Below are 24,820 nucleotides of genomic sequence, written 5' to 3'. Positions count from 1 at the left end.
CATTTCAGCTAGATGTGCCAGCAAGTCTCTACATTTTTTTCTAAGCTTGTTCCATACCTGAAAATGAACTTTTCTTTTATACTACACATAAGCTAAAAGAATCTGTGCCACCTCAGACATGGCCTGTACTATCAGAACTTTAAAATAGCAAATGCCAACTACCCTAAAAAGGCAGCAATGATGAAGGTTTTATGCTTTATTTCCTTTGCCCACCTTGGGAGTCACCCTAATTCTTAACAACATAATTAGCATATTATTCTGTTTTTGCCATGCACTTTCACAAGTCTAGGAAATAATAAGGGGTATCCACTAAAACCAACCTTACCACAGTTTTTCAACTCCACTGCAGCAAGCCAAAGCAATAGATAAGGAATGGTATCATTTTTACTATTTTCAGCCATGTTCTTTACTTCTCTTACTGCATCTGACTTACGTTGATATTCATATCAACTACTCATTGTTACAGACACCGGAGGATACTGCAGGTTTTGCCTGCAGCAGAATTTTTCCCAATTTAATTCACTACTCTAATCGTGTGTCACAGCTGCACAGCTGAGTTCCTTTAAATCATACATATATTCTGAAGGCAAAAAACCTAGAAACCAATCTTGGTTTATTGAATGTAGTTAAAAAGTTAAAATAAATAATTAAAAAAATCAGCATTTCTTTTTGGTCAGTATTACTTGTAAGCTGGACTGAACTAATTTTTAATAAAGATCATTAATTGATATTAACACACATATTGATACACTTTAACATATAATGAATGGATGGTACAAGTTAGACGTACAATTCTTCCCTTTGTTTAAAAAATGACTTTGATTTAAGAAAGCTGCAGTTCCAGTGGAAAAAAAGTAAAAAAAAAAAAAAAAAATTATTTACTCTCCTGACGAATAGAGTAGATTTACTACGGCATTCTTACCAGAGAACATCTAATTAGTCTTCATTTTAAAATAAAGTCCCAGCATAATCATGTTTGAAAGCACCTTGCTGCCAAAGACAGGTAGCAACCACAACGTAGTCTCTTCAGCGCAATTATGACTACCTCGAGAGCTGCCAACCTTCAGGCTGTGCTGGAGGATCCTGCACCCTACTTTACTTTTTGTTTCCCACTGCAAACATTTTTCCTCATCGAAAGGAAAGAAGGAATTCAGGCCCTACCTGGCACGGCCAAGACAGATGCACGCAGAACCTGACCTTCCCAGCAGAAACCAAAATAGAGTTCTAAAGCAAAGCAAGGGTCAAATATTCTACCGCCGATCACAAACTCGCAAAGGCACTAGACATGAAAGAACATCTGTGTTAAACTGCAACTTTTAGAAGACCTTCCCAATGGCCTTTAGAAAGAAAAACATCATCAGGTTTTGTACCCTGCACAATAGGAGAAGGCTAGAGATTGAAGAGAAGTTGGTTTGTTTGTATTTTGGTTTCAAAATTCTGCTGGTGTTGTCATCCCCTTTTATCTGTTAGGGGCAATTTAATTAAGTTCGGAAATAATATCCACTCCTATTTCTCCAGCTAGAAGCAGGGCAACATCATGTTTTCCACACTCAGGTTCCATTTCTCATTTATTTATTAAAAAAGATTTCACCAAGCTAAAACTTGTGATGGATGATAGCCTACAACTTTGTGCCATAATGTAAAAGCTGACTAACTTTCACATTATAAAACAGGGAAAGTAAATTCAGTGTATTTCCACAGTTTTTACTCAGAAGTAGTCTGTAAACAAATAAACAGCAACAGGTTTAAGGAATTGAGAAATAAGGTCAAACTAGTAAGAGAAAGAAAACTCAGTTCAGAGTGATCATTTAACTTAAATTGCCAGATTATACCTAAAATACCTGTGGGTATAATACAAGTACTCAGGTGCATGGCATATCTGAGGGGACTAGGAAGAATTCAGAAGAGTACTATCTTTAATTGAAATTTCTCCTAATTTGTTCACATGCTGTTGGAGGCACGTCACTCTCTGCACATTAATATACCAAAATTCAGTGGGCTTCACTAATCCTCAACTTGAAAACTGCATTAGAAGCAACTTTGCTGTCTTACCTGCATGGTCTGAAACTTTAAAGCATGTGAAAAGCCTGACGGAGAAAAGGCATAATCAGATGCAAATTCACTTTGTTTAGGTACAATCCATGAACTGTGCATTGAAGTACTATAGAAAACATTAATCATAGGAAACTGTAATTTTTGTTATCAGTCTAACACTAATCAAAAGGGAAACCTGTCACTACCGCTGACCTGTGAAACGTCCCAATTATACTCTTCGGAAATGACAGGAGCACTTAACTTCCTCACTGAGTAAATGACGACGATCAATCAAGTTTGAATAACAATGAGCCACGGAGCTGAAAATTATTTTTTGTATAGAATCTACCCAGGAATTTATGAAAGGTGAAAAGCAACCCAAGGTTTTAGGGGCATTATGGCTTTCAGCTAGTGCAGCGCATATCAAACACTAAACAGAATTTATGTGTTTTAATTTTCTAAAAGGTAGATGTGGACTTGGTGCTACAATGCATAACATATAATGCCAGATTTTAAATATGGGGGTCATTTTCATAAAATATTATGCTTATTGTTCACACCCTTGAATTTCCCTGGGGTCTTCTATTAAATTTAGATTTCCTGTAAAAAAAATTAACTGCTTAGCTAACTATAAGGAATTAAGCCCCCTTTTCCCTTCAAACAGACATAAAGTCTTTATTTTGATATAATCTTTAACAAGATAACTTATCTTTTTATTTTTAATATTTTAAAGCCATCACCGGTGGAAATTCAAAAAGTTGCATGGTAGTAGTGGGTAGTTATATCTCAATTTACTTCATTCCAGTGGTTCTTCATCAGAACCATCCCATTTATGCTGTTTTGTTCCATTCCCTTTCTACAGAAAGGAGGAGAGCTCATGGGCAACATTATTAGTCAGAAAAGTAGGTTTGTTTTTTTTTTAATTCCACTTTTCAAACATGAAGAAAGCCCCAAAGCAAGCTCTACAGATGCAATATGAAAGTTCAGCCACCTATTATCTACTTTTCCACTATAGGTAAACTTTTTCAGTCAATTAAAAAAGAAAGAACTCAACAATCCACAAGTAAATCAGAAGAAATAAATATTTAAGACAACATTTTGAGTGGCAGAATTAGTACATTATAATCTTTTAGGAATGAGTGGTTAGGTACTTGCAAACAAGAAAAATGAGACTATGATAAAAACAAGCAGTATGCCATATCTGAAGGGAAGTATAAGCTCAAATGATAAATACTACGATGTAAAGCTTTTCTTGTAGTGTACAGAATTAAATACCTGTAAGATAAGTAGTCACGCAACTGCTTGTTTCTCAATAACCTGTCAAAGAACATGGGAAAAAAGGTCCTGTTCTCAAATCCATTCTAATTATCAGGCGATACGAGGAAAGTCACTAACACAGTTTGGCAGTCTTACCAGAGACGAAGGGTGAACTACCTTCTCTCTGTCGCTAGAGGATGGTCCACCTGAAGGGAGACCAAACAGATGCCCAGACATCAGAGGCTCTTTGCACCACAGCGCGGGAAAAGTTTTTCCATTCAGTGTTAACCTGCTCTATAACGCTGACATTTATTTATTTATTCATCTATCTAAATGAATCATGGTTTTGCGAAACTATGTGGGTTTGTTGTTAACACGGTAGCATTCCTGACTAGGTATCTCACTGTGAGAAGAAATAGGATTTAGCTAGACAATTTCCAGATTCTTGGAAAATTCCCTGAACTTATTTGCATATGAGAATACAGTAAAAAAAATGCAAAAAATATACATGCATTATTTTCATTGTAATCAGGGTTAGAACAATGCCTCCTCAATTCTCCTAATTTTCATTAAAAACTTAAAATAGTGCTGACTTTTCCAGCTAGACAAGTAAATCAAACCATTTGCTTCCTAACTCACTAAAAAAACTTGAACAAAACAGATGTTTCCTTATCAGTCTCCATCTTGTTAACAATACTGAAAACAAATATTGGATGCCAGTAGAAATGCAATTGCATCTTTTACTTTGGAGCCAACACCCCAAGAGCCTCCAGCTGTTAGTGTAGCTCAGCACAACCACAGCTCCAGTTAAATGCCTTGCTCATCCGTCCCAACCAGTAATAAATGCAAAAAAACCCTCCACCCACCACACAACTCTTGGAAAGATGTAAAGAAAAGCCTTTGGTCCTTTTCCCAGTTTTACACAAATTGATTACTACATTCTGTTAAGAGGATTTAAAAACCTGAGCCTCTGCAATCATAATTAAAGCAATCAATAAAATGACTGAAATATACAATGCAATCAGTTTATAGGACTAGATGTACAGCATTTACTGACTATTTTAGAAAAAGAAGGAAGAGAAAAGATAGCACATGAAGAAGTCATATCTACTTACTAAAACACCACTCGCAAACTACAGCTGGGACCATTAAATAAATTTTGCATGGTCTAATTAACTTGGTTTGCAATCTCAATTACTTTTCACCCAAGAAATCACTTTTGTTCAGTTTTATGCGTGTCTGTTTCCCTTTTTAAAAAAAAAAAAAAAAAATGATGTAAGGCATCCTCAGACAAGTGAACTCTAAACTTCATTTGTCTTTCAGCAGGCTTGATGGCTATGCATTTAAAAACCCATTCTATCTTATAAACTAAAAATTAAATGTACTCAGCTGTGATGGTCGTCATTGCATCTGCTATTTATATGCTAATACCCTCACTGGAAGATCTTGCAAATTATTCCACCATGCCAATATCTCATGTGCATCTACTCAAAGCCAACTAAATATTTTTCTAGAGGCAGAAGACTTTGGTTAGGGAACCAGAATATTTATCACCGCAGAACCTAGCTAAAGGGGCAACCTTAAGCAAATACATTTTTTATTCGACCGCAACACAAAACAGGCTTCAGTCATCTTAAATGAAATTTGGGGATATTCTACGTAAGCAAACACTGACGGGGTAAAAATAATTTCTTCAGTGCCAGTAACTGAAACTGAATAGTCAAACAGTGTATCTTACATGTACGGACTTTTACAAGTTCCTCCTTCTCCATCCTTTTATATTATCCAACACAGGATGAAAAGGAAATAAATGCTGGCATTTTGACAGATTTCAGAACCGTGCCTGAGTTTTCCTGTGTGCAACACAAGGAAAACATAAACTGCTAAAAGAGCTATATTTATAGGGACCTCCCACACACACTCCCTCCCCTTTGCTCCGTGATTTAAGCATAAATTCAAACCTAGATGACTGCAAATTAGATATGTGGTCCAGGCAAATCACGTTTTATGTTTACCAGTAAAAGTATCACCATTCATTCTATTTGTAGTTGCTCACAGCACATGGGCTACTTGGACAGTCTGACTTTTACTTAGGAATGCACTTTTCACACTACTTCATAATTTCCAGAAATCAGTAAAAATGCCTAAAGGGTTCCAGCCCAACAGTTAGCCTAAGTACAATGCTGGAGAGCCAGTGTACCTTGCTCCAAATTGCTTTAGCAACATAAACTACCCAATGAACCAGTTTTTCTTCAAAGCAATGTACGAGAGCCATAGTCTGTGAGTATTGTCACAGTCCTGGAGGTGCAAGCTTGAGGTTTACTCAGGACTTGCCTCTGCATTCCACCCGGTGATAAACAGAGCTTGGATATGTGCATTGGGAGGTCAATAGCGGCAAGGCACATTGCACAAAACCTGTATCACTCTGTGTTACTAGCTACTGCATCTTTGGACCATAGCAGGCTCAAGGTCCCAGATAAGCTTAGGAGGAATTTTAATGAAAAGCAGCAAAAATTTACTCAAAAAGACCAGTAGGTCTTAAGGTATGAGACAATTCAAAAAACCTTGGATCTTAATGAATCATTGTTCAGAAGAAGCTAGTATGTCCAATATACCCAATGGACTAGCATGTGCATTTACAGTTTCATAGAGGACAGCAAATAAAGGTAGTCTGGAAAACTGGTGCATTTAACAAAACTATTATCTCAGGAAGATATTGCAAGGCAAGTTTAGTACTTCTTTAGCAGTAATGACTCAAGATGTATCCTCAGATGTGTTTTCGTACCTCACTACTTGGGCTCTTACCATCCACCAAAATCAACAGTACTTGGTTGCATAAATATTCTTAAACCTTAAAGTACATTAAAAAGGCAAAGTTATCTTGCATAATTCAAATTTTTCATAAAATAAATACCACATTCAGGGGAGGTGTAACAGTTTTATTTAAACTACCAAAGATCTCCAAGTCTAACAATGCCTTTCCTTTCCATGCATCCCAGAGAGCTAAAACAGAAGTCTGCTACCCTTCATTATTAAAGCTAATAAAGTTCCCCAACATAAAAAAACCCCTCCTACAAAACTTATGCTGACCACCTACATCTGATACCTATATTTCATTTGTTTTATCAAAAGTGACTGTAGCGTTAGTCCCTTAAATGTCTCTGTGTAATATTTATACAAAAATAAAGGTTACATCTTACTTTTAAAAGTACAGGAATGTACTTCCGCCATGCAGTTACTGTATATACTTCAGGCACTACATCATATTACACAGTAAAAAAAGAATATATTGTAACAGTAGTATCTGGTATGTTTTTTTCATCCAGGTTTTCATTCACACTGGGAGATGAGCTAATCATCTATCACTCCATCAATTTGAGTCCTCTGATTAAGTAAAGATTGACCTTCATAATCGGATCTGCATTACTCGAGTTTATTCAGTTACTGAAAGGGACAGTCTCACTATCTGAGTTTAATGCTGCTACTGAAATCATCTTCTCTGGATTAGGTTCCAGTCAGTTCAGGCCCCTGCTGCAACAGCAGCTCTATCGCTGGTACAAGGGAGGCACTAGGAATCATCAGGGGAGGAAACAGACAGGACTACCCCTTTTGATTGCTGCTCGTGTTTAGAACATCTTTAAGCCAACCATAAAATCACTACCGAAATATATAAGCTGCTTCCCTGTTCAGCTCCCACAAGTAGTACAACAGCAACCTGTACAAAAAACCCGCCTGCTAAGAAGTAGATCTGGTAACTACGTAACACACTAAGAAATACCTGGTAGAATTTAATTTTTAATGTTTCAGAAATTGTAGAATGGATTAAATAATTTTAACAGAAGAAGAGGCAAGCATAAAATAGTGTTGCACACATTACCTGTGCCTTGAAAACCAAACTTGGTTTCTTCTTAACTCATAGATAACCATGAGTAAGGAAACTCCGTAAAGTGCCTACTCAGTTTTTCATTCATCCTAACATAAAAGGAAAGGTTTGCAGGTTCGAAGGCTGAGGTGTGATGAAGCCAGCAAAGCTACAAGCCAAGTGACGTGAAATCACATTCAGAGTCCATGCTCAGATAGGAACGTACCCACAGCAGAGTTCCCAAGATATTTCCCATTCCTAAAAGCAGAAGGAAAACCCTCATTTTTGTCACTAAAGAAGAAAGCAGCTGCCATATAGCCACTGTCAAGGTTACAAGCGTTACCCTGAACAGCCACTATACCTGATCTACCCCTCCCTTCATCTTTCTGGACTAACCATTTTCCTCTACACAGTGCTTGCTCCCTGCACACCAGTCCAGATGAAATTGTTTAAAGCCATTATTTAAGGCTGAGGTCCAGGACTGGCTGTATCCATTTCTGGACCAAAAAGTTGTTTTATGGTCTGATAACTCAAAGGTCAACCAAAAATACCTCTCTCTTTCCCCCTCTACAGAGAAGTCTTTACGTTTTCCAGTGCTTTTCAGCTAGTCCAAGTTATCTATGAGATGATGAACAGTATTCCTATGATCCCTTGAAATATTTTAGGCAATATTTTGAATTATTTAATTTTTTTATGATTCAGAGGCCTATACATGATAAAAGCTAAACTTTAGAGCTGGCGGGGGGGGATCTCATTACTAGTAATTTTCTTTATGAAATTTTAGGAAATGTGATTTTCATCTAAAATGTGATATAACAAGATTCCCATTAGCACTCACTCGTGCAAAAAAGGCCTACTGCATTTGATGGGTTACCACCTATCACTTAGACCCGATCAAACTCATGCTGCTAAAACTTTGTATCCACCACCAATGTGTATACGCCCCTGCCTCAGGACATAGTCTGCACACACATATGCTGTAAAATCAGTAACTAAATTGCAGCTTACTTTAGTGATCACATTTATGAATGAATCTGAACTACACATTTGTTAAAAATTATTCCAGATGCTGTATTTTTAACAGATAAATATACATCTCAATTAAAGAAACCTAATTTATTACAGGCAACAAGTCAACAAAATATCCTATGCAAGACACACATAATCTTACATATATTCCTGATTGGGGATTTTAGGCACAAAGATACCATTAGATGTGAATACATTTACTGTAACATTACTGCATTAACTAAATTTAAATGCATGAGTATGTGTTCCAAGCCTGAAAATTTTCTTCCTTTTCCATTTTTATAAATACACATAATACCTTTATAAACCTCACTAATATATTCAATTGACTTCCATATACTGCTTCCCCTTGTAACACAGGATGGATAAAAAGCAGGAAGCAAATTTATATCTGCTACCTACCGAGAACACACTGCTCAGTATTCATAGATGAATCAAGGGAGATGACCCTTCGGCCTGAAAAACTTAAATACTTAACATAAGGGTTAACTTGATGATAGAGACATCCTACTTTATTTTACACTCTATTAGAAGAGCTCCAAATTGCATTGTGCGACCTGCGAATCAGATAGGGATCAGAGGTCGTCACAGTGACAACTTTAAGAATTCATGGCTAGATCTGCATAACAAGATATTTTTAATAACTTTGTAACAGCAGCGGGCTGCATAGCCAGTGCAAAGCATAAAATATACCACAGCAACATTCAGCTCTAGAAAAGAAAAAAACCACCAAAACCATCACACTAGCTGATTAGACACTTGAACAAGAGAGTACTGTTCTGAGGGTTAATTTTACAATGTTTTGTTATATATCAGTCCTACATCCTGATAAGTCTTAAGAAACCTGAAAAGCTCTTTTAGCTGAAAAGCTATTACAAAAGAGACGTTTCACAGATAGAAATAATTATCATATGATGGCTAACATGGGGAAGGAGGGAAAAGGAAGCGTAAGTATCTGACTTATTTAATATTTTGTGTTTACTTTTGCAGTCATGATTGACCTGGCTTTTTTGATAAATCTTAGCTAGACAAAAAAATAATTCAAAATGTTGCCTGGGCTACTACTTTGTCCATACAAACATTATTAAACTTTATTTATTCTGAACACATTACATGCTGATGATGTATACAAACTGATAAAGGACATCTTTAGGTGTAATGCTGATTTATTAGGTGTAATAATCTTTAGGTGTAATTAATGTTCCTGTATTTCTCTTAAGTTTTAGAAAACATACTAACAATCAACATCAAGTTACTATTCAAATCTCAACATTAAACGCTTCTGGTTTTCAAAGGGCAACTTTGTTAAAAGTTAGGGGGTTTGTTTGCGTGCAATTTAAAAGCATCACCTGGGGAAAAGACTTCTTTTACAAAGGCATCTCTCTTGCTCCTTGGTCTGAGTATGTTTTAGCAGATGTGGGTTCAGGCATGGCGAGGGACCACTAAGGACAGTTACTTATACCCCCCCCCCCCCGAAACAATTTCTCTAAAATGAAGAAAAGAGGAAAAAAAAGGAGGATGTGAGTACAAGAAGCTGTTACAGAAAGCAGAAAGCAGTCAGCTGGACTGGATTCTCTATTTCTTTCTACAGAAAGAAAGAGAAAACAATACAGCCTTTGCTTCTGATCTAAAATTCAAGTGCGACTTTTTTTTTTTTTTTTTTAAAGCAGGCACTAACTTAACTAAAAGACAGACTTACAAAAGAGCTGGTTATAAAGGTACAAAATGATTAGGTAGAAGTAACTCATTAGCATTGATAAAATGCGAAGCTGTAGTTGAAGATATGAAAAAAAAAATCAGCAATAGTCTTGCTGCCAAGTAATTGGTAGAGCTCTTAGCTTAGTTTATTACATATTAAAATTTTAATCTTTTATGTATTAAAATATTTTAAGACTAAATTATAACCAGCAAATATTTAACTTGTAAATATAATTTGTAACAATTTTCTGACGTTATTCTTTCAGAAAAAATCTGACTTGTATTGCAGTAAGGTTTAGGGATCAGATCAGGTTCCGGACAACACAAGGACAAGCCTTCTCCAAATCTAATTATTAATGGCATTATTGAATTCAACCAGATGTTTTCACATGGATAAAATTAAGTACACGAATAAGTCAAGATCCAAGCACACGCTTAGATTCGACAGAAGATAAGAAAAGGTGAAACAAAAAGTAATGAGGACTGTTAATGAAAAACTGTATCTCCCTGGTTGTTAATAGAACTTGAAATTAAAAATTCAAAATGTATTAGGCCTGTTAAACGATCGCTCTGCCGACAGACAAATGAGCGGGATGTTTCTCACATCATAATCCCTACTAGCTTCTATCTGTCCGAGTTTTAGCCAGCCTGAGTAGTAAACCTTTTACGGCTTCCCAAAGGTAATTACATAAGAGATAAATATACTCTCAGTGTACAAAATATAGCTAATGAGTTACCTTTCTATTAATAATGTGAGGACTTCAAGTATTATCCTAATGGATAATCCTTTATGGAAATGATGTGAGTGAAAGCTAGTGTGCATGATTTAAAATACAGTACACACTTGTCCTCTCACCACTTCTAAAATTGCAAGATCATTTGCATCTAATCAGCTGCAAATCAGACACCGAACAAGAAAAAAAATAAAGATCTAGTATTTTAAGAAAAGGAGGAAGACATTAACAAACGAAACTATTTCTAACCAGCAAAAAATATTTTTAAAGGAACATTTTAGCCATAAGCAAGTTATTCCTACAAAAGAATTAAACCTCTGGAAACAGGAATTTCTATTTAAACACCAATCTCAGCCAATAACTACAATTGTACTTCTATAATAATTCATCTAAATAGAGTCAATAATTAACTCGAAGTGTCTCTGGTGTATTGCTTTTGGTGTAAGTTTACCTGCAAACACAGACTGAGATGATGGCTGGCTTTGGATAAAGGTGGCATAGAGAAAAAATGTCGAGCATGCAGTATGCACTCCCTCTACTGGGCACTGAAATTATCCCGAGCAGGCATTCAGAGAAAGAAAGGGAGACGTCCGAGCATCCAGGTACCGTGAAACAAAAGCCCTTTTACAGCTTCTGCCCTCCTCCCCTAGATTCAGCTAAAACTCAGATTCACAGAAAAATGGATTTCAAAACTCTTGTTTATACTCTCAAAATACATTTCCTATCAGAAATCAACACCCGATTCACACCTCAAACAAGTATTTAACTACAGTGAACTTAACTTGTGTAAGCACACAAAAACTCATTTGCTTTTGACCAACACGGTAAGACTGTCATTTTTTGTCCATCCCCCACCACCTCTTTGAAATGTAACAGCTCAGGACGAAATGTCTTGATGACTTCTGATCTGCTGGGGGCACAGCAATGGGAAGAAGGAATGCGTGCTCTGGGCAGCTGGGATATATTAACATTTATAAAATCTGCTGCAAGGGATTTGTTTCTAGACAGTCAAAGGATAACCTTTGTCGTTCTGTTCCCTCCTCCCACAGCTCCTGAGAGGTACAAGCAGAATGGTGCCATAGCCTGCTTGTGTTGGCAGGGTTTAAGTGTTACGTAAAAATGACGGCCCTCCTTATAATTAAGGCTTTCTGATGGTTTGAATTCTTCACTATCATGGAGGAGAAAAGAAAGAAGTAGTTATATCTCATGTCACTATAAACCATTTTATACAGTGAAACACTTTGCCTTAAAGTTCTGTGCTTTCCTTCAAGTGACTTTGTATAGGAGAAGTTCCATAAACCTACAGAAAGTTCCTCTGTAGTTTGCAAAGCAGTGGGGCTTTTACATTTTTCAATAAAGATGAAGGCAAAAAAATTTCAGAGAAAATAATTTGTGCTAATTTTCTAACGTGCTCTGATTGCCTAAGGATGCTGCCTTGCAGACTAGTGCTCCGTCATCTGAAAGATGAAGCGAGAAACAATGGAAAGCATGGAGGCAATAGTGAGGATTGCCAAAAGCAGACACCTTCCTGCACCAACCAAATAATTCTTCTGTGAAGGCAGTCCAGGTAACCACCAACTTCTTCCTCACAATGTAATTTACATCCAGCTACATTGCTGGTACATTCATATTGAGCAATAGCATCAAGAATTACGCCAAATATATACTCCTTATTTGCATCTCAGCCATGTGCATGTATAACTGCTCAGCTAAACAAGAGTACCAATGACTCGTGGCAATGGTAAGGGACTCCAGGACCGTCCCTCTTTCAAGCAGCAACTTCAATCTCTGCGGGATTGAGAGATACAGTAGAGTTCATACTGACAAATCTCCAGTTTCACTGTCTCTCACTAAACCCTTCCCTTTATCAACTTTCTTGATCTCAATTTGAGGATGGGTAAAGCCTTTACTCCCCCCATCCCCGGACAGAACAAAAACAAAACACAGAATAGAACAGATGAAAAGAGGGGAAAATGAGAGACCACAGAAGCATAGAGAATAAGCACAAAGAAAAACCAGAAAGTCTGAGTTGACTGGGCAAGCCCAAGTCCCCAGCCAAGTTTCCAAGTCCCTATTGTTCTGTTTTATATTTGCAGATAAAATAAAACCACTTTCTCCCTGAAGGTAAGGCTTGCCTTGGTGCAGGATCATAATTACACTCAAAATGAGCAAGTACACAAACAATTCACCTTCATGTTCTCCAGCTAACACCACAGGTACCTCAAATTGCAGTCACTAGTTGCCAGGAAAACTGGCAAACGTAGAGATGTCACAGACCAACTACAAACCAGACAATTTACATGGGACCCTCTGCACTCAGACACTTTATTTACATTCTCTCTCTCTGCTCACTAAATGCTCCCCTTCACTCTAGTTGTGCTCATCTCCACATGAGCAGGTACAGCGCTCACTGACTCCATGTGCTAACAAGTAACATCCGTGATGCACCGAGCTCTGTCGGGGCAGGATGGCTGTGAGCCAGTGCTTCGAAGGACAGACTATCAGTACTTCTTCTCTTGGATCTAAAGATACAGAAGATAGCAAAACTTTGGCATGGCAAGAACTATAGTTCCAATGACGCAAGGGTGTACAGACAGAAGTAACAACACACAACACAAGCAGCAATGCTGAATTAGAGGAGCTGTGTGTAGTGTTTGTTTCACATGCTGACATGTAAATATTTGGCAGATGGGGATTTAATAATCACAGTCTAAGAGATGCTGTTTATTTTGTTCTATCAGACTGTCATTTTACCGTGTTTTTACATTTCAACCAAGTCATTTTACACGGGCATAAAAGATAATTTATACAGTTTCCTTCTGCAGTACAAAGCTCTCTGTGTTCAGGTTATAAATTTAAAGTAACTCAGCACTAACACTAAATTTGGGTATTTTCCACTGGAGAAAAACCCTAGGAATAATTATATATTGTTTTCAATGCCTAAGTTAATACCTCAATCTGCATTGCTTCATCTTGAATGGATTCTTTGTGAGCACTGCTATGTATTTTCCTTTTTTTTTTTTTCCTTCTAACGATGGAATTTATGAGCTTTCAAACCTTATATAGATAGCATTGATCAATCTCCAGAAGTGGTAACAATACCACTTTAAATACATACACATGCACGCACACACACACAAAAATCAAGGCTTGAATGTCCTTTATATCTTTCAAGAAATATAGCAACCAATATTCCATGCAGAGCTGCAGCAAATGAAGTCCTGTCAAGCAAATGGCAGGAATGACAGCAGATGTCTGGATTCCTTCATAGCTGGTTGCATAAAGGTAGCACACATATTTCACTGGAGAAAAAAAACCTCTGACAAGACAGTCTTTCAGTACTTTTCATTCAGAGTTGGCATTTTTGACTGGTGTGGTACATCAGTAGGTATTAAGGTGATGAACCAGATTTATCTTGATAAAGCTTCATTTGCACAGTGAAAGCAAAGTCTACAACACTCAGTCATGGCTAAACGAGGCTACCACAATTTAGTCCAAGGTATAATGTCCAGATCAAATTCTTACAATCCAGTCATAAACCAAACTTTACTCTGGACCCCAACCCAAAACACTTATTTTCATGTCAAGCTATACAGTAATTTTGTTTCATTGCAACCAACAGAAATGAGTATTATGCAGCTCTGCTTTTTAGCTACATAAACAAGCCATAGACTCCTTTTTGGATCTGAATAAAGCATTTGATCTTTCAGCCTCTGTTTATTCGCAAGTTTTACCTATTTCACAAAAACTGTCTTTGTGAAATATATTTTGACACTTTAAAGCTTTATATAACAACTAATACTTTCAAGATACCCTCAGTCACATTACATGCTCACTAGAGAGAGTAAATGCTCTGAAGCAGAGACAGGATTTTCCTGAATTGTGAGACACTAGCATAGTTTAGCAAGTTGTAAAAGAACACGAGTAATACAGTGTTTACTGAGAAATATGCACAGAAGAAGCTGAGGACATAGCATTACACATGAAGAAACTAAGAGTAAATAAAATCTGAACTTAACCACTTCCCTATCCTAAAGGACAACAGTGCTGCCTTACATGGTTTTGTCTAATAACCAGGCCCCTGGCATACTTTACAGGTGTTCAGTGCAACTTCCTTGAGTGAAGCTACAGCCAGCCGAATTAGTGTACTTTTCAATAAAACTTGTGTTGAAAGTTTCCCAGATTAAGGCTTAAGAGAAAGTGCATTTTTTGAATACAAGCTAAGCATTACTAATGGTCCCCTCTAGTAAAACAGAATTTTAAGAAACTCACCACTTTTCTTTTTCTCGCTTTAAAGGAAATGTTCATTTCCTTGTATTTCTTCATAGCAGTTTCCAATTTATTCTTGAGATCAATGGCACATCTTAGCCGATCATCATTTATCCCTGCTCTGGTAAATAACTGCAAAGCAAGAAATCATTGTTATTCTTTTTTCTAGGCAGCTGAGCCAAAAACCATTTTCAGTTTTCCTGCATAATTAATGAAACAACATTGTCACAAATTCCTTTATTTTACAAGTAACAATTAGTGAAGCCACTTCTTTTTCTACCTAGAACATAAAAGCTAATGGCAACTACTAAAAATAAAGAATGAACAGCTGGTATAAAAATCTCCTGAGAGTGTCCTTCTATAGGCCAAATTCCATGCATGAGGCTCCTGAGCAGTAATATCAACTGACAGAAAGGACACGCTGTTTTTCTGGTACAGACATGTCTGACAAAAATGAGCTGTGTTTTACTTTAACCCTTTGCAAAGAAGCCCCATTTTACTATATCTTTTAAAAAAAAAAAAAAGTATGACTGTAGGTAGCATACCTAATGCTGAGAGCCATCAAACAAGTTATGTAGCTCCTGTAGCCTCCTTTTGTCCACCCCTACTGAACTAGAAATCTTTTCTGTTTGCACCAATGTTTCAACCTTAATTTCCTTTTTGCTCACTCTCCCTCAAGATTTACTGTACCCCACTCCTTGCTTCTCTATCTTTTTATAAAAAAAAATGAAAAAATTGTCTCTTTATCCCACCTGAATCCAGGACTGCACAGAAGGCCAGAACTTATTTCTGAGGAGTTTGTGAGCGTCCATGACATTGTTTATTATGGCAGTATTATCTTCATTTTCATGCACTTTTATATCTGCTCAAAACAGGGGAAAAAGGAGTTAGTGCGCCATGTTTATAGTATCTTCACTACAGGAGCTAAAGAAGCTAAGCAGAAGAAGTAGATGCGAACCTTTCTAAAATATTTGATCACTTCAGGGAAAACTACAAACATCATTACAAACAGTTCAGTACTAATTATTCTACTGTTACCCACACATTAAAAAAAAAAAAAAAAAATCAGAGGAAAAGCTTTCAGTCCAGTGATAACAGAACGAGTTGTTAAGCCATCACTACTAAGGAATCACTAAATAAACCACAGACAAGTGCAGTCTTACTATTTACATTAAATCTTGTCCTAAGTTCCAATCAATGGACTGGGCCTCATTGTACCAGTTTCTGCATATTCAATATTTAAAAAAAAAAAACAAAAAAACCCTCTGCCCCAGTGGCAATAGGGACTTGCTTGTCAAGGAAGCCAAGTATGCCACTACTCTAGTAAAAACAGTTAAGTTTCACCTGTTAGTCATTCATGAGCCCCACAGACACATTTCCAATTCTGTTGTCTGCAAGCACAGAAGTAGGTACCTGTCTTACTGGCTGTTTGCACACGATATTCCATTAGGACTGTATTTGCAAGAGACTTCACTTAGACTACCAAAACACAAACCACCCTAACTTTTCTAGAGGTAATTCATATTAGCAAAGTTATCTAAAAAATGGTATAATCATAACCCTTAAGACTTCCTAGCAAAACTCTACTTATTACTTCTTGCAAGTTGTCAGTAGCAAGGAAAAAAAAAAGCGCTTACGAAACAGCCAATTGTAAGGTTTTTAAATTAGTAGCTTATATCCCAGCTATAGAGAGAAAAAAAAGAGGTGAATCATGAAGCATACAGAAAATAAAATTATATACTGTAAACAGATTGTAATTTTTTTTTTAAACACAGGAAACTCACCTTATTCCAGGTGCTATGAACTGCTGCAATATGGTTACAATAACCAATACAAAATTTCAATCTTAGAAGGTAATTAATAAAATCTGTAAGTCGCACACAAGGACACCCAAACCTAAGAATGGTTACTAGATGAACGAGAAACAGAAAAGAACTGCAGAATAAATGGTGTTCAGGAACCCCAAGCATTTAAGACATAGGAAAAAAAACCCAAACCAAACAACTACAAAGCACTTCAGACAAAGGCTGTCTCCAGCTATATGTGAAAAATTTTTCCAGGTACCTGTGGAGATTTCAAGGTCTAGAGTATACTTATGCGAAATAAGCCCATGGTTCCTAACAAAAGTCTGGTAATCATCATCATCGAGAGCAGGGACACCAGACTGAACTTCCAAGCATGTGCCTCCATCTAATTCTTTCTGCTCAGGCTTCTCCTGTTTCTCCTCTGACTCTTTGTTTTTATCAGTTCTAACACACTGAGAAACAGAAAGAATGTCCTTGCTGCAGCATGGCTGTTCATCATCCATGCATCCAAAATAGGACTGGTTAACTTCCATCTGGGAGGACAAGGGGGATGCAGGTCTGTCCTCATTAGCAGTCATTTGTTTGTTGGGTTCCAGTTCCGTGTCACTCACAGCGAAGTCGAAAGGATCTGGCATCAGAAGCCGGAAACAGTTTTCCATCTCTGTCAGTGTGTCGGCAACCTCTTGGGACATTTCTATCAAAAGACAATTGGTTTAGAATATTGTTAAACACTGTAAAATGCTCATGTCTCCAGAGCAGACAAAGATTTACAAAACAAATGCAACTGCCAAAGGGGTAATCCATTTATCCAGTAATCAGTGATAATTTATCCATACAGATCTTTCTCCACTGCAGAAATTGTCTTTATAAAAGTGACAATAGTTTTCTTAAACAGGAAATGTAGAACTTCCTGAGCAACAAATTTAAAATCAGTGTTCCTCCTTTTCCTATCCTCTCTAAAATTTCACTATGCATCAAAGATAACACAAATACTTCAAAGAATTTGAAGGAGAACAAGGTTCAGTGAGGATATTCTTAGAGATGTTGGTGAGTATTCATTCTACAGCCATGAACATTATAGGTGCTTGTAGGTGTAGCCACGTATATATGCTATTGCTCAAAGAGATACTACCAATAAAAGTGACTTTAAGAAGGTTAAATCTCTTTAAAATTCCACCTTCACGCATGAAAACATTTCTAGCATGCAGAATAAATGCAGACACAATTGGATGCATTGCACATACCAAAGTAATTTAATTAAATCACCCTTTGTAACTGCAACATAATATACTTACTATCTCTGTTCTTCTTTCGTATTACAGAAATATGTTTGCTATGTACGTATCGCTTAGAGATTCAGCCCCCAGTTAAGACACATTTTTTAGCAGCAGTATGATACTTTTCATAGACATCCTACACTGCATCCAGGACTCCTGTGCAGACCATTGCCTATACTTCTCGAACATGATGACTCTACATACAATATAATTAAGGTCATCAGCCAACAAGGTATTGAGAAGTCTGTGCCTAGTCATAGACTCAGAAATTAAGCCACTAGCTCCAAAAAGTCTCATGATATGCTTGCTTGAGGTTATGCATTCATACTTTACCGAATTACAGATCAGATCTTGCTAACATTTTTTTTTTTTTTTAAATCTCTTCATACTACCTGAGCTCACAGGACTGTCACTGATATTCCTTAGGTGAGAGAGACAGAGGGTCAAGCTCTAACAAATGTACTATTCTCGCCCTCTATGGTCAGCTAATATTTGGATAGCTATTCTCTTAGAATTTGTTTTATATAACCTTAAAAAAGGTTGCTTTAAAAACAAACCAAAAAACCCCAAAAGAACCAAAGCAACTCACCTTCCATTTCTTTTTCAGCTCTTTTGGCTTTTTCTTTGTAAATGTTATCCAATCGTTTTTGCTTCTCCTCTTCCCTCCTCCTTTCAGCCACGGTTCTGGCATGCACATCTTGAAAATCCACCTAAGGAGGAAATGAAGAAAAAAGTGTAATGTTCCTCATAAGAAATATATAGAAAATCCATTTCCTAAGCTCCTTATCTCTGGTGAAAAATTCTCTAACATCAGCGATCAGCCAGAAGCTCAGCAGTACCTCCTTTTATCTCTTCTCCTCCTAGAATCAATAACTACAGTAATTCTGAACGGAGTTTTTACTTCTACTAATAAGGGACTGCTGAGAATCAATGGCTTTCAGAAAGGAATCATAAGGTAGAAAAACAAAACGCTTAGATTTCTACATCTAAATTGCAGGAATAAACTAGGCTTTGGGAGACCTCTGTCACAGCATTGGAGGCACGGGGTTAGGGGGAACGGGCAGGAAGAGACTACACAGGGTAAGTATTCAAATTATATGAAAACGTCACACTAGGTCTGCTATTAGTAAAAGAAATTTAGGAAAATTTGTAAGCACTATTACCACAAGTATACATATCACTTACTGAAGAACTTCGTAAGCAAGGAAAGTAGAAGAGAAGACATTCAAATTCATTAAAAAAGACCAAATTGTGGATTTTACAATTACATTTGTTGGATTTGGGGACTGAGGGAAAGGTTATCATTCAGTCTCACTTTACTTTCTTATGACTAAAATATAAACATAAATCTGAGTGATTCAAAACACTGTTTCTTAAAATATTTGCAATGGGGTTTTTTTAGTTTGTTCTTAGAAGGGCTTGAAAATGCAAATATTTTTCACTTCTGTTTTAAGGAAAGGAGTCTTGATTGTGTTATTGCATAAGAAAACCCCTTCGAAAAAGAAAAACACAGTATTTCCTTTTGATTGCTACCACATAACTTTCATTAACTTCAATACAGATTACGTTGAGTGCTGAGCAAGCCCGTACTTTGCTGCTAATAAAGTCCACAGACTCTGGTGCTATGTCTATATTACAAGTACCCATTGAACGACTGTCATTATTGCCACTGCTAGATGATTAAGCTTGTCAACATACTGTAATGGTTCCCAGATACTGACATCCTACACCAATGCTTTGGAGCCACACAAGAGTATAAAACAGTGAAGTTGAATCTCACTTACGAGGTACAGGTCCAGACAACGCTGAGATCATTCTACACAGGACAACTAAGTCTCACTTTCTATCTAGTCCCAGAAGATCGCTCCTGTAATATGTACACGAACTTACTAGCCATGGGTCAAGCAAACCAAGTAGTTCATCCTACAGCTGCAGTTTGCATAGTTTTTGCACAATCAAGAATTTTGTTGGTCTCTCATCTCAAAATTACAGAAACTTTTTCATATTTGTTTAGCATTAAGCAAGTAGGTAACTCCATTAAACACTATGGAAGTTAAAAAAACAAATGCTTGAACTTGGGCTTAACCATGTGCTAGAGTAAAGTATTTTGCTATATAAGTGTTCCTATTGCTGAATAATCCCTACAGTGTGCAATAGGCCTTAAGGTTTTTACAAGTATTATTTATGCAAACACTTTAAAGACAAATGGTTTTTATATAAAAGCTTCTAGGAGCGAAAGGATACTTCAGCTTTCACAGAAACTGGCATGGAGAGTCTCCATTGGTTTAGGAAGAGAAGCACACTTACCAAGCTCTTTTTTTATTAGGGAATGGGGAGGCAGAGGGGAGGTAGGGAAAAGAGCTAGTTTCACAACCTATAGCAGCACGTGCATCACCAGGGTGAGCTTTTTGGTTTTCAGGATGTGATTTTTCTACCAAGTTCACATAGCTCTCCACACAGCAGCAGGAGAAACAGATCCTCCCAAAGAGCAACATCACCCTCAAAAATGGAACAAAGATACAGAGCCCAGGAGCTACAGTACCCAGGCACTACAGCTACCGTTTCTAGGTGGTCAGATTGGAGTTGCCCAAAAAAACAGAGACAGCTAGAGCTTTCTAAATCACAACTTCTGCCTCATACCAAAATACCTACAGTGAAGTCATTTCCCCACTCTTTCCCCTTCTCTGTCCCAAAAGGACTAGCCACGTGCTGCTCTGCTGTGTTGTTTCATACTTCAGCACTTGGCCAGATGTTCCTCTTACAACATCTGCCAAATCACCATGTTTTGCCATTGATAATGAGAGCGCACCTCACATACTAGATATCTATCACCAACCAAGTCTACAGCACACAACAAAGCTTTGAGTTGCCCAAAACAGGGCACACCGGCCTTTTACAGAAGCCTCACGAGGTGAGAATAACTCAGGGCCTGAGTTACAGATGTGCGCACGGACTCACTCGCTACCTGGGCTCAGCAATAACTCAGAAACTTGGTCAGAAAACATCTAACCTCATTTAGGTGCTATAGACTGAGATCAGAGTTGTTGTTCTGCCTCTGTCAGTGCTGGCTACATGAAGCCTTTTACCATTGGTCTGCAATTATGGAACTGGACGTGATGGGTTGCAAACAATTTTTCTTGATTTGAAGGGTGTAAGTAGTGGGCCTAGACAACTACTGCGACTTTTGAGAAAATGTTGCAGTACAGCAGTAAGATACTCTATATTGAGCTCCTTAAAATCCCGTTCACTCCATAACTGCAGCTCACTGTAGTTCCATCCATGCGTTCCTCAAACGCAAAGATGCTATAATATGACTCAGTTGCCTAAATATGCAAACATTTGGAAATATTGGAAATCTTTTCCCCTCACACCTTTCTTCTTTTTTTAAGCTTTGAGACAGGAGTTTGAAAACAATTATTTTCAGATAAACTGAAATATTATGCGTTCTTGAAGTCAAACATTTATATAGGTAGCTACTTGGTACCTACTAATATGGACCTACTAACATTAAAACAGTGGGTAGCTCACCAGGTTTACACCCTAAAAGAGCAGCAGTTGTCATCTTCTGACCAACTGTTTATAAGGTGATTTTGGTGATGATAAAAAAAAAAAGAAAAACCAAAAAAACCAGTCAACAACCACAAACACAGCTAACGCTCCTCCCAAGTTGCCCTATACTACTGTGCCAAACCTGTAATACAGAACAGCAGATGTACTTTACTTCTAGAAAGTACAAATGCCTCCTCAAATCTTTTGGTTGCTTCTCACACTTCCAGTATTAAGCTAGCAAAAGGCCAGTTAAGTCAGCCGGCTCATCTCAACTCTAAGTACAGGAGTTATCAAACTACGTAAGATTGTTTCTATTGGTGCTAATGTTTCTAGAAGTACTTATATTCAGCTGCTCTAGAAAACAGTACAGCCAACCTTGCTGGGTAGCTTAGTATCACAAACATACAGAGTGATCATCCAGTCGTAACTGGGGAGCAGCCATTAACCACAGGGGCCCAGACAAACACGCCAAACCTCAGCAGACTTGTCGTACACTCCTGTGTTCAATCTGCTAAATCTGTATTATGTGTCAAAGCTCTCCCGCCTCAGTCTTGCATTTCCCCTTGTCACTTCCATTTACGGGGTTTTTTTTCCTTTATTAAACAAGACAATAAGGGAGGATTCAAAGACAATCACCTTTTGCGAGCAGAAGCCAGAAATTGTATAGAAAAAGAACACAGTACGATAAATAATACAAGTAGGGTATGCTATTAGCTTAGTATGGAACCAGAACAACAGAAATACATCATGTATCACAAAAGTTTTTGATCTACTGTTAGGAACACTGAATATTTGTTTTTCTGAAGAGAAAGAGAATCAATGTTTACTGAAAGCCTGATATTATCGTTGTAGATAGTGTGAATGCTAGAACAGCGTTCCCAATTTCATTGTTTGCACCTCAGAAGAGATACTGAAGGAGAAGAATGTTCAAAACATAATAAATTGAAGCCTAGAAGGGAGAGCTAAAAGCAAGGGTTTACATACAAGAAATTCCTCTTCAATAAAACTTCTATGACGCAGAGTAACACTGCAGCTGAGGGGGGCTAGCACCTCCACTTACTGTCATTGTCGTACAGTGAAAGGACGCTAGAACCAGACAGCTCAGTACGGAAATCAGGCTAGTTTAAACTTGCATAGAAAGACTTAGTAGTTTAAACCTTCATAGAAAAACTTAGTAGTTGATTATCCTCAGTTTAAGGTGCAACCATTATTCTCCTTCTCAAAAGGCTAGACTTTGGGGCTTCAGGTAGGAATCAGTGGGTAAAAGCCTATTGGTGAGCAACACTTTTCGCACCCTGAGAAAAGGCTAGTTGAGCCCAGCTCCGAGTACAAGCCCCGGGTTTTTAAGACTTTACAATACTGCAAAATGAACAAAAAGTTTGGGGTTTGTTTTTCAAAGACCATGCTCAACAGGGTATCTCCTAAAGACAATGTCGTTTCCAACAGCTTTTCTTTCATATTTATTGGTTTCCTCGCTTTAAACACCTCCTAGCGATCATCACCTAAAAACACAGAGAGAAGTAAAAATGCAGAGTACCTTCTTATTCTGCTTTAAGAAGCGGTACCCCAGAGAAAGCTTCTTGTAGGCCTCTCCGTATTTCTCATGCCAGTCTTGCACCGACTTAATGGCCGCTTTCCTCAGTTTCTGTGCCACCTCTTTGGGTGGGGGAAGAGGTTGGTCATGGTCTATCCCCACCGTGAGCTCCAAGAACTCTTGGAAGTTGGAAATGATTAGCGCCCGGAATTGATGGGATCGGATGAACAACTCCTGCACGATCTGGAAAGCAGAGAAGCGCACCTCGGCGTGCTCCTCGTTGAGCCGCGTCATCAGCAGGTGATAGGCATGGCTGATATGTTCGTCTGAAGACCTGAGAAAGGAGAAATAAATAAAAAAAGGAGGGGGAGTTATTTAAAAAGAGGTTTAGCACATGAAAACACTTTTTTTAAAATTTATTTTAAATTTTAAACCAGCAGCCTCCGTGCTGGCAGCAAGCTGCGCCCGGCTCAAACAGCAGGCCGCGGGACGGCCCTCGGGGACAGCCTCCGCGGCCGCCCGGCCCGGGGAGAAGCGTCGCTTTCGGGGGAGGCAGCGCGGCGCGGCTCCCGCCCCGAGCGGGGCGGCTCCGGCGGCCGTACTTGCAGATTTTCTTCAGCTCCTTCATCCTGCCCGGCTCCAGCCGCGGCTCCCCCGAGGTGGTGAGCTCCTCCACCAGCTCGGCGAGGCGCTGGTCCATCTCTGCCGGCAGCGAGACGCCGAGCTGACGGGACGACCGCCCCGCCGGGCCCCTCTGGCCCGGGGAGCCCTGTCAGCGCACCGGGAGGCCGGGCCGGGCCGGGCCGGGCCTCCGCGGCGCCACTGCCCGCCCCTCAGGGGCTGCTCCCCCCCCCCCCGCCCCGCGGCGGGTGGCACCTTCCTGGCCCCGCCTACCACCGCCCCACCTCCGCCGCAGCTGTCGCTTTAAGCGCGCGCTGCCCCGCCACCACCCCCACCGCTTCCGCGCGGTGACGTCCACGTGACGTCACACCAGCCGGAAGCGCGAATAAGGGAAGGCGGGGAAGGCCTTAAAGGAGCCGCGCCTCGCTTTGGAGGGGCGGAGGTGTGCCCGCAGTGCCCCCCCGCGTACAAACCTACTCAGGATATTGCCAAAGAATCGCTCGAAAAGGCGGTTTTGGGGGCAAACGAGGCCACGGCCCGGCCTGGAGGGCAGGCCCGGGCCCGGGCCTGGGGAGGGGCCGGGAGGGCGCGGAGGCACTGAGGGCTGGGTGCTGAGGCGGTGGCAGGCGCGCGAGGTGCTGCCCCTCTGAGCCCCCCTGGGTGACGCTGGTGAGAGGTCAGGCGTGGGGAGCGGAGCCCCCCGGCCTTCCCGCCTTATGACGGGGCTTCCTCAGAGCCCTGAGGGGGGGTCAAACCTTCCGCCTCCCTCTTCTTCGCCCCGCCCGCGGCCCTTTCTCTCTACGAAGCCGATACGAGGCGGGAAATGAAGCGAGGCAGGCCGGGAGCCAGGCCCTCGTTCGTGGCACCCTGTAACCCGGCCCCTGCTCACTGCCGCATCGGGAAGGGAATTTTCTTGAGTAGGTGCTGCTGTCCAGAGCCTGGAGGGTCTGCGGAGTCTTTCACAATAGCTTGACTGGCGTTCTCCCGTGGGCTCTGTGTACACCATGTGAGACACAATTTGAGCTTCTTACCATGGATTTGGAGGTTGCAGATGCAAGGTTATGGTGGAAGGAGCAAGTAAGCGAGCACGATCCAGTCCTCGCCACCCAAAACTACAGTATTTTTTCCCAGTGCGTTGTCATATTTGGCTT

General features: G+C 39.3%; 1 protein-coding gene across 1 annotated transcript in view; it reads right to left on the bottom strand.

The window, feature by feature from the left end:
• Positions 1-23,828, bottom strand: part of UVSSA (UV stimulated scaffold protein A) — a 64,659-nt gene extending 40,831 nt beyond the window's left edge. Inside the window, exons 1-6 of the mRNA XM_076335771.1 lie at positions 23,651-23,828; positions 23,052-23,382; positions 18,555-18,675; positions 16,948-17,382; positions 15,636-15,745; positions 14,887-15,015 (exon numbers count right to left, since the gene is read on the bottom strand). Of these exons, the coding sequence (XP_076191886.1) occupies positions 14,887-15,015; positions 15,636-15,745; positions 16,948-17,382; positions 18,555-18,675; positions 23,052-23,382; positions 23,651-23,748 (1,224 nt within the window). The 5' untranslated portion in view covers positions 23,749-23,828. The remainder of the gene's footprint in view (positions 1-14,886; positions 15,016-15,635; positions 15,746-16,947; positions 17,383-18,554; positions 18,676-23,051; positions 23,383-23,650) is intronic.
• Between the last annotated feature and the right edge of the window lie 992 nt (positions 23,829-24,820).

The sequence above is a fragment of the Aptenodytes patagonicus genome, chromosome 4 (genome assembly GCF_965638725.1).
Source record: "Aptenodytes patagonicus chromosome 4, bAptPat1.pri.cur, whole genome shotgun sequence".
NCBI classification, from domain to species: domain Eukaryota; kingdom Metazoa; phylum Chordata; class Aves; order Sphenisciformes; family Spheniscidae; genus Aptenodytes; species Aptenodytes patagonicus.
Note: the sequence above shows the minus strand (reverse complement) of the source record. Positions and strands in the feature narration are given on the sequence as shown.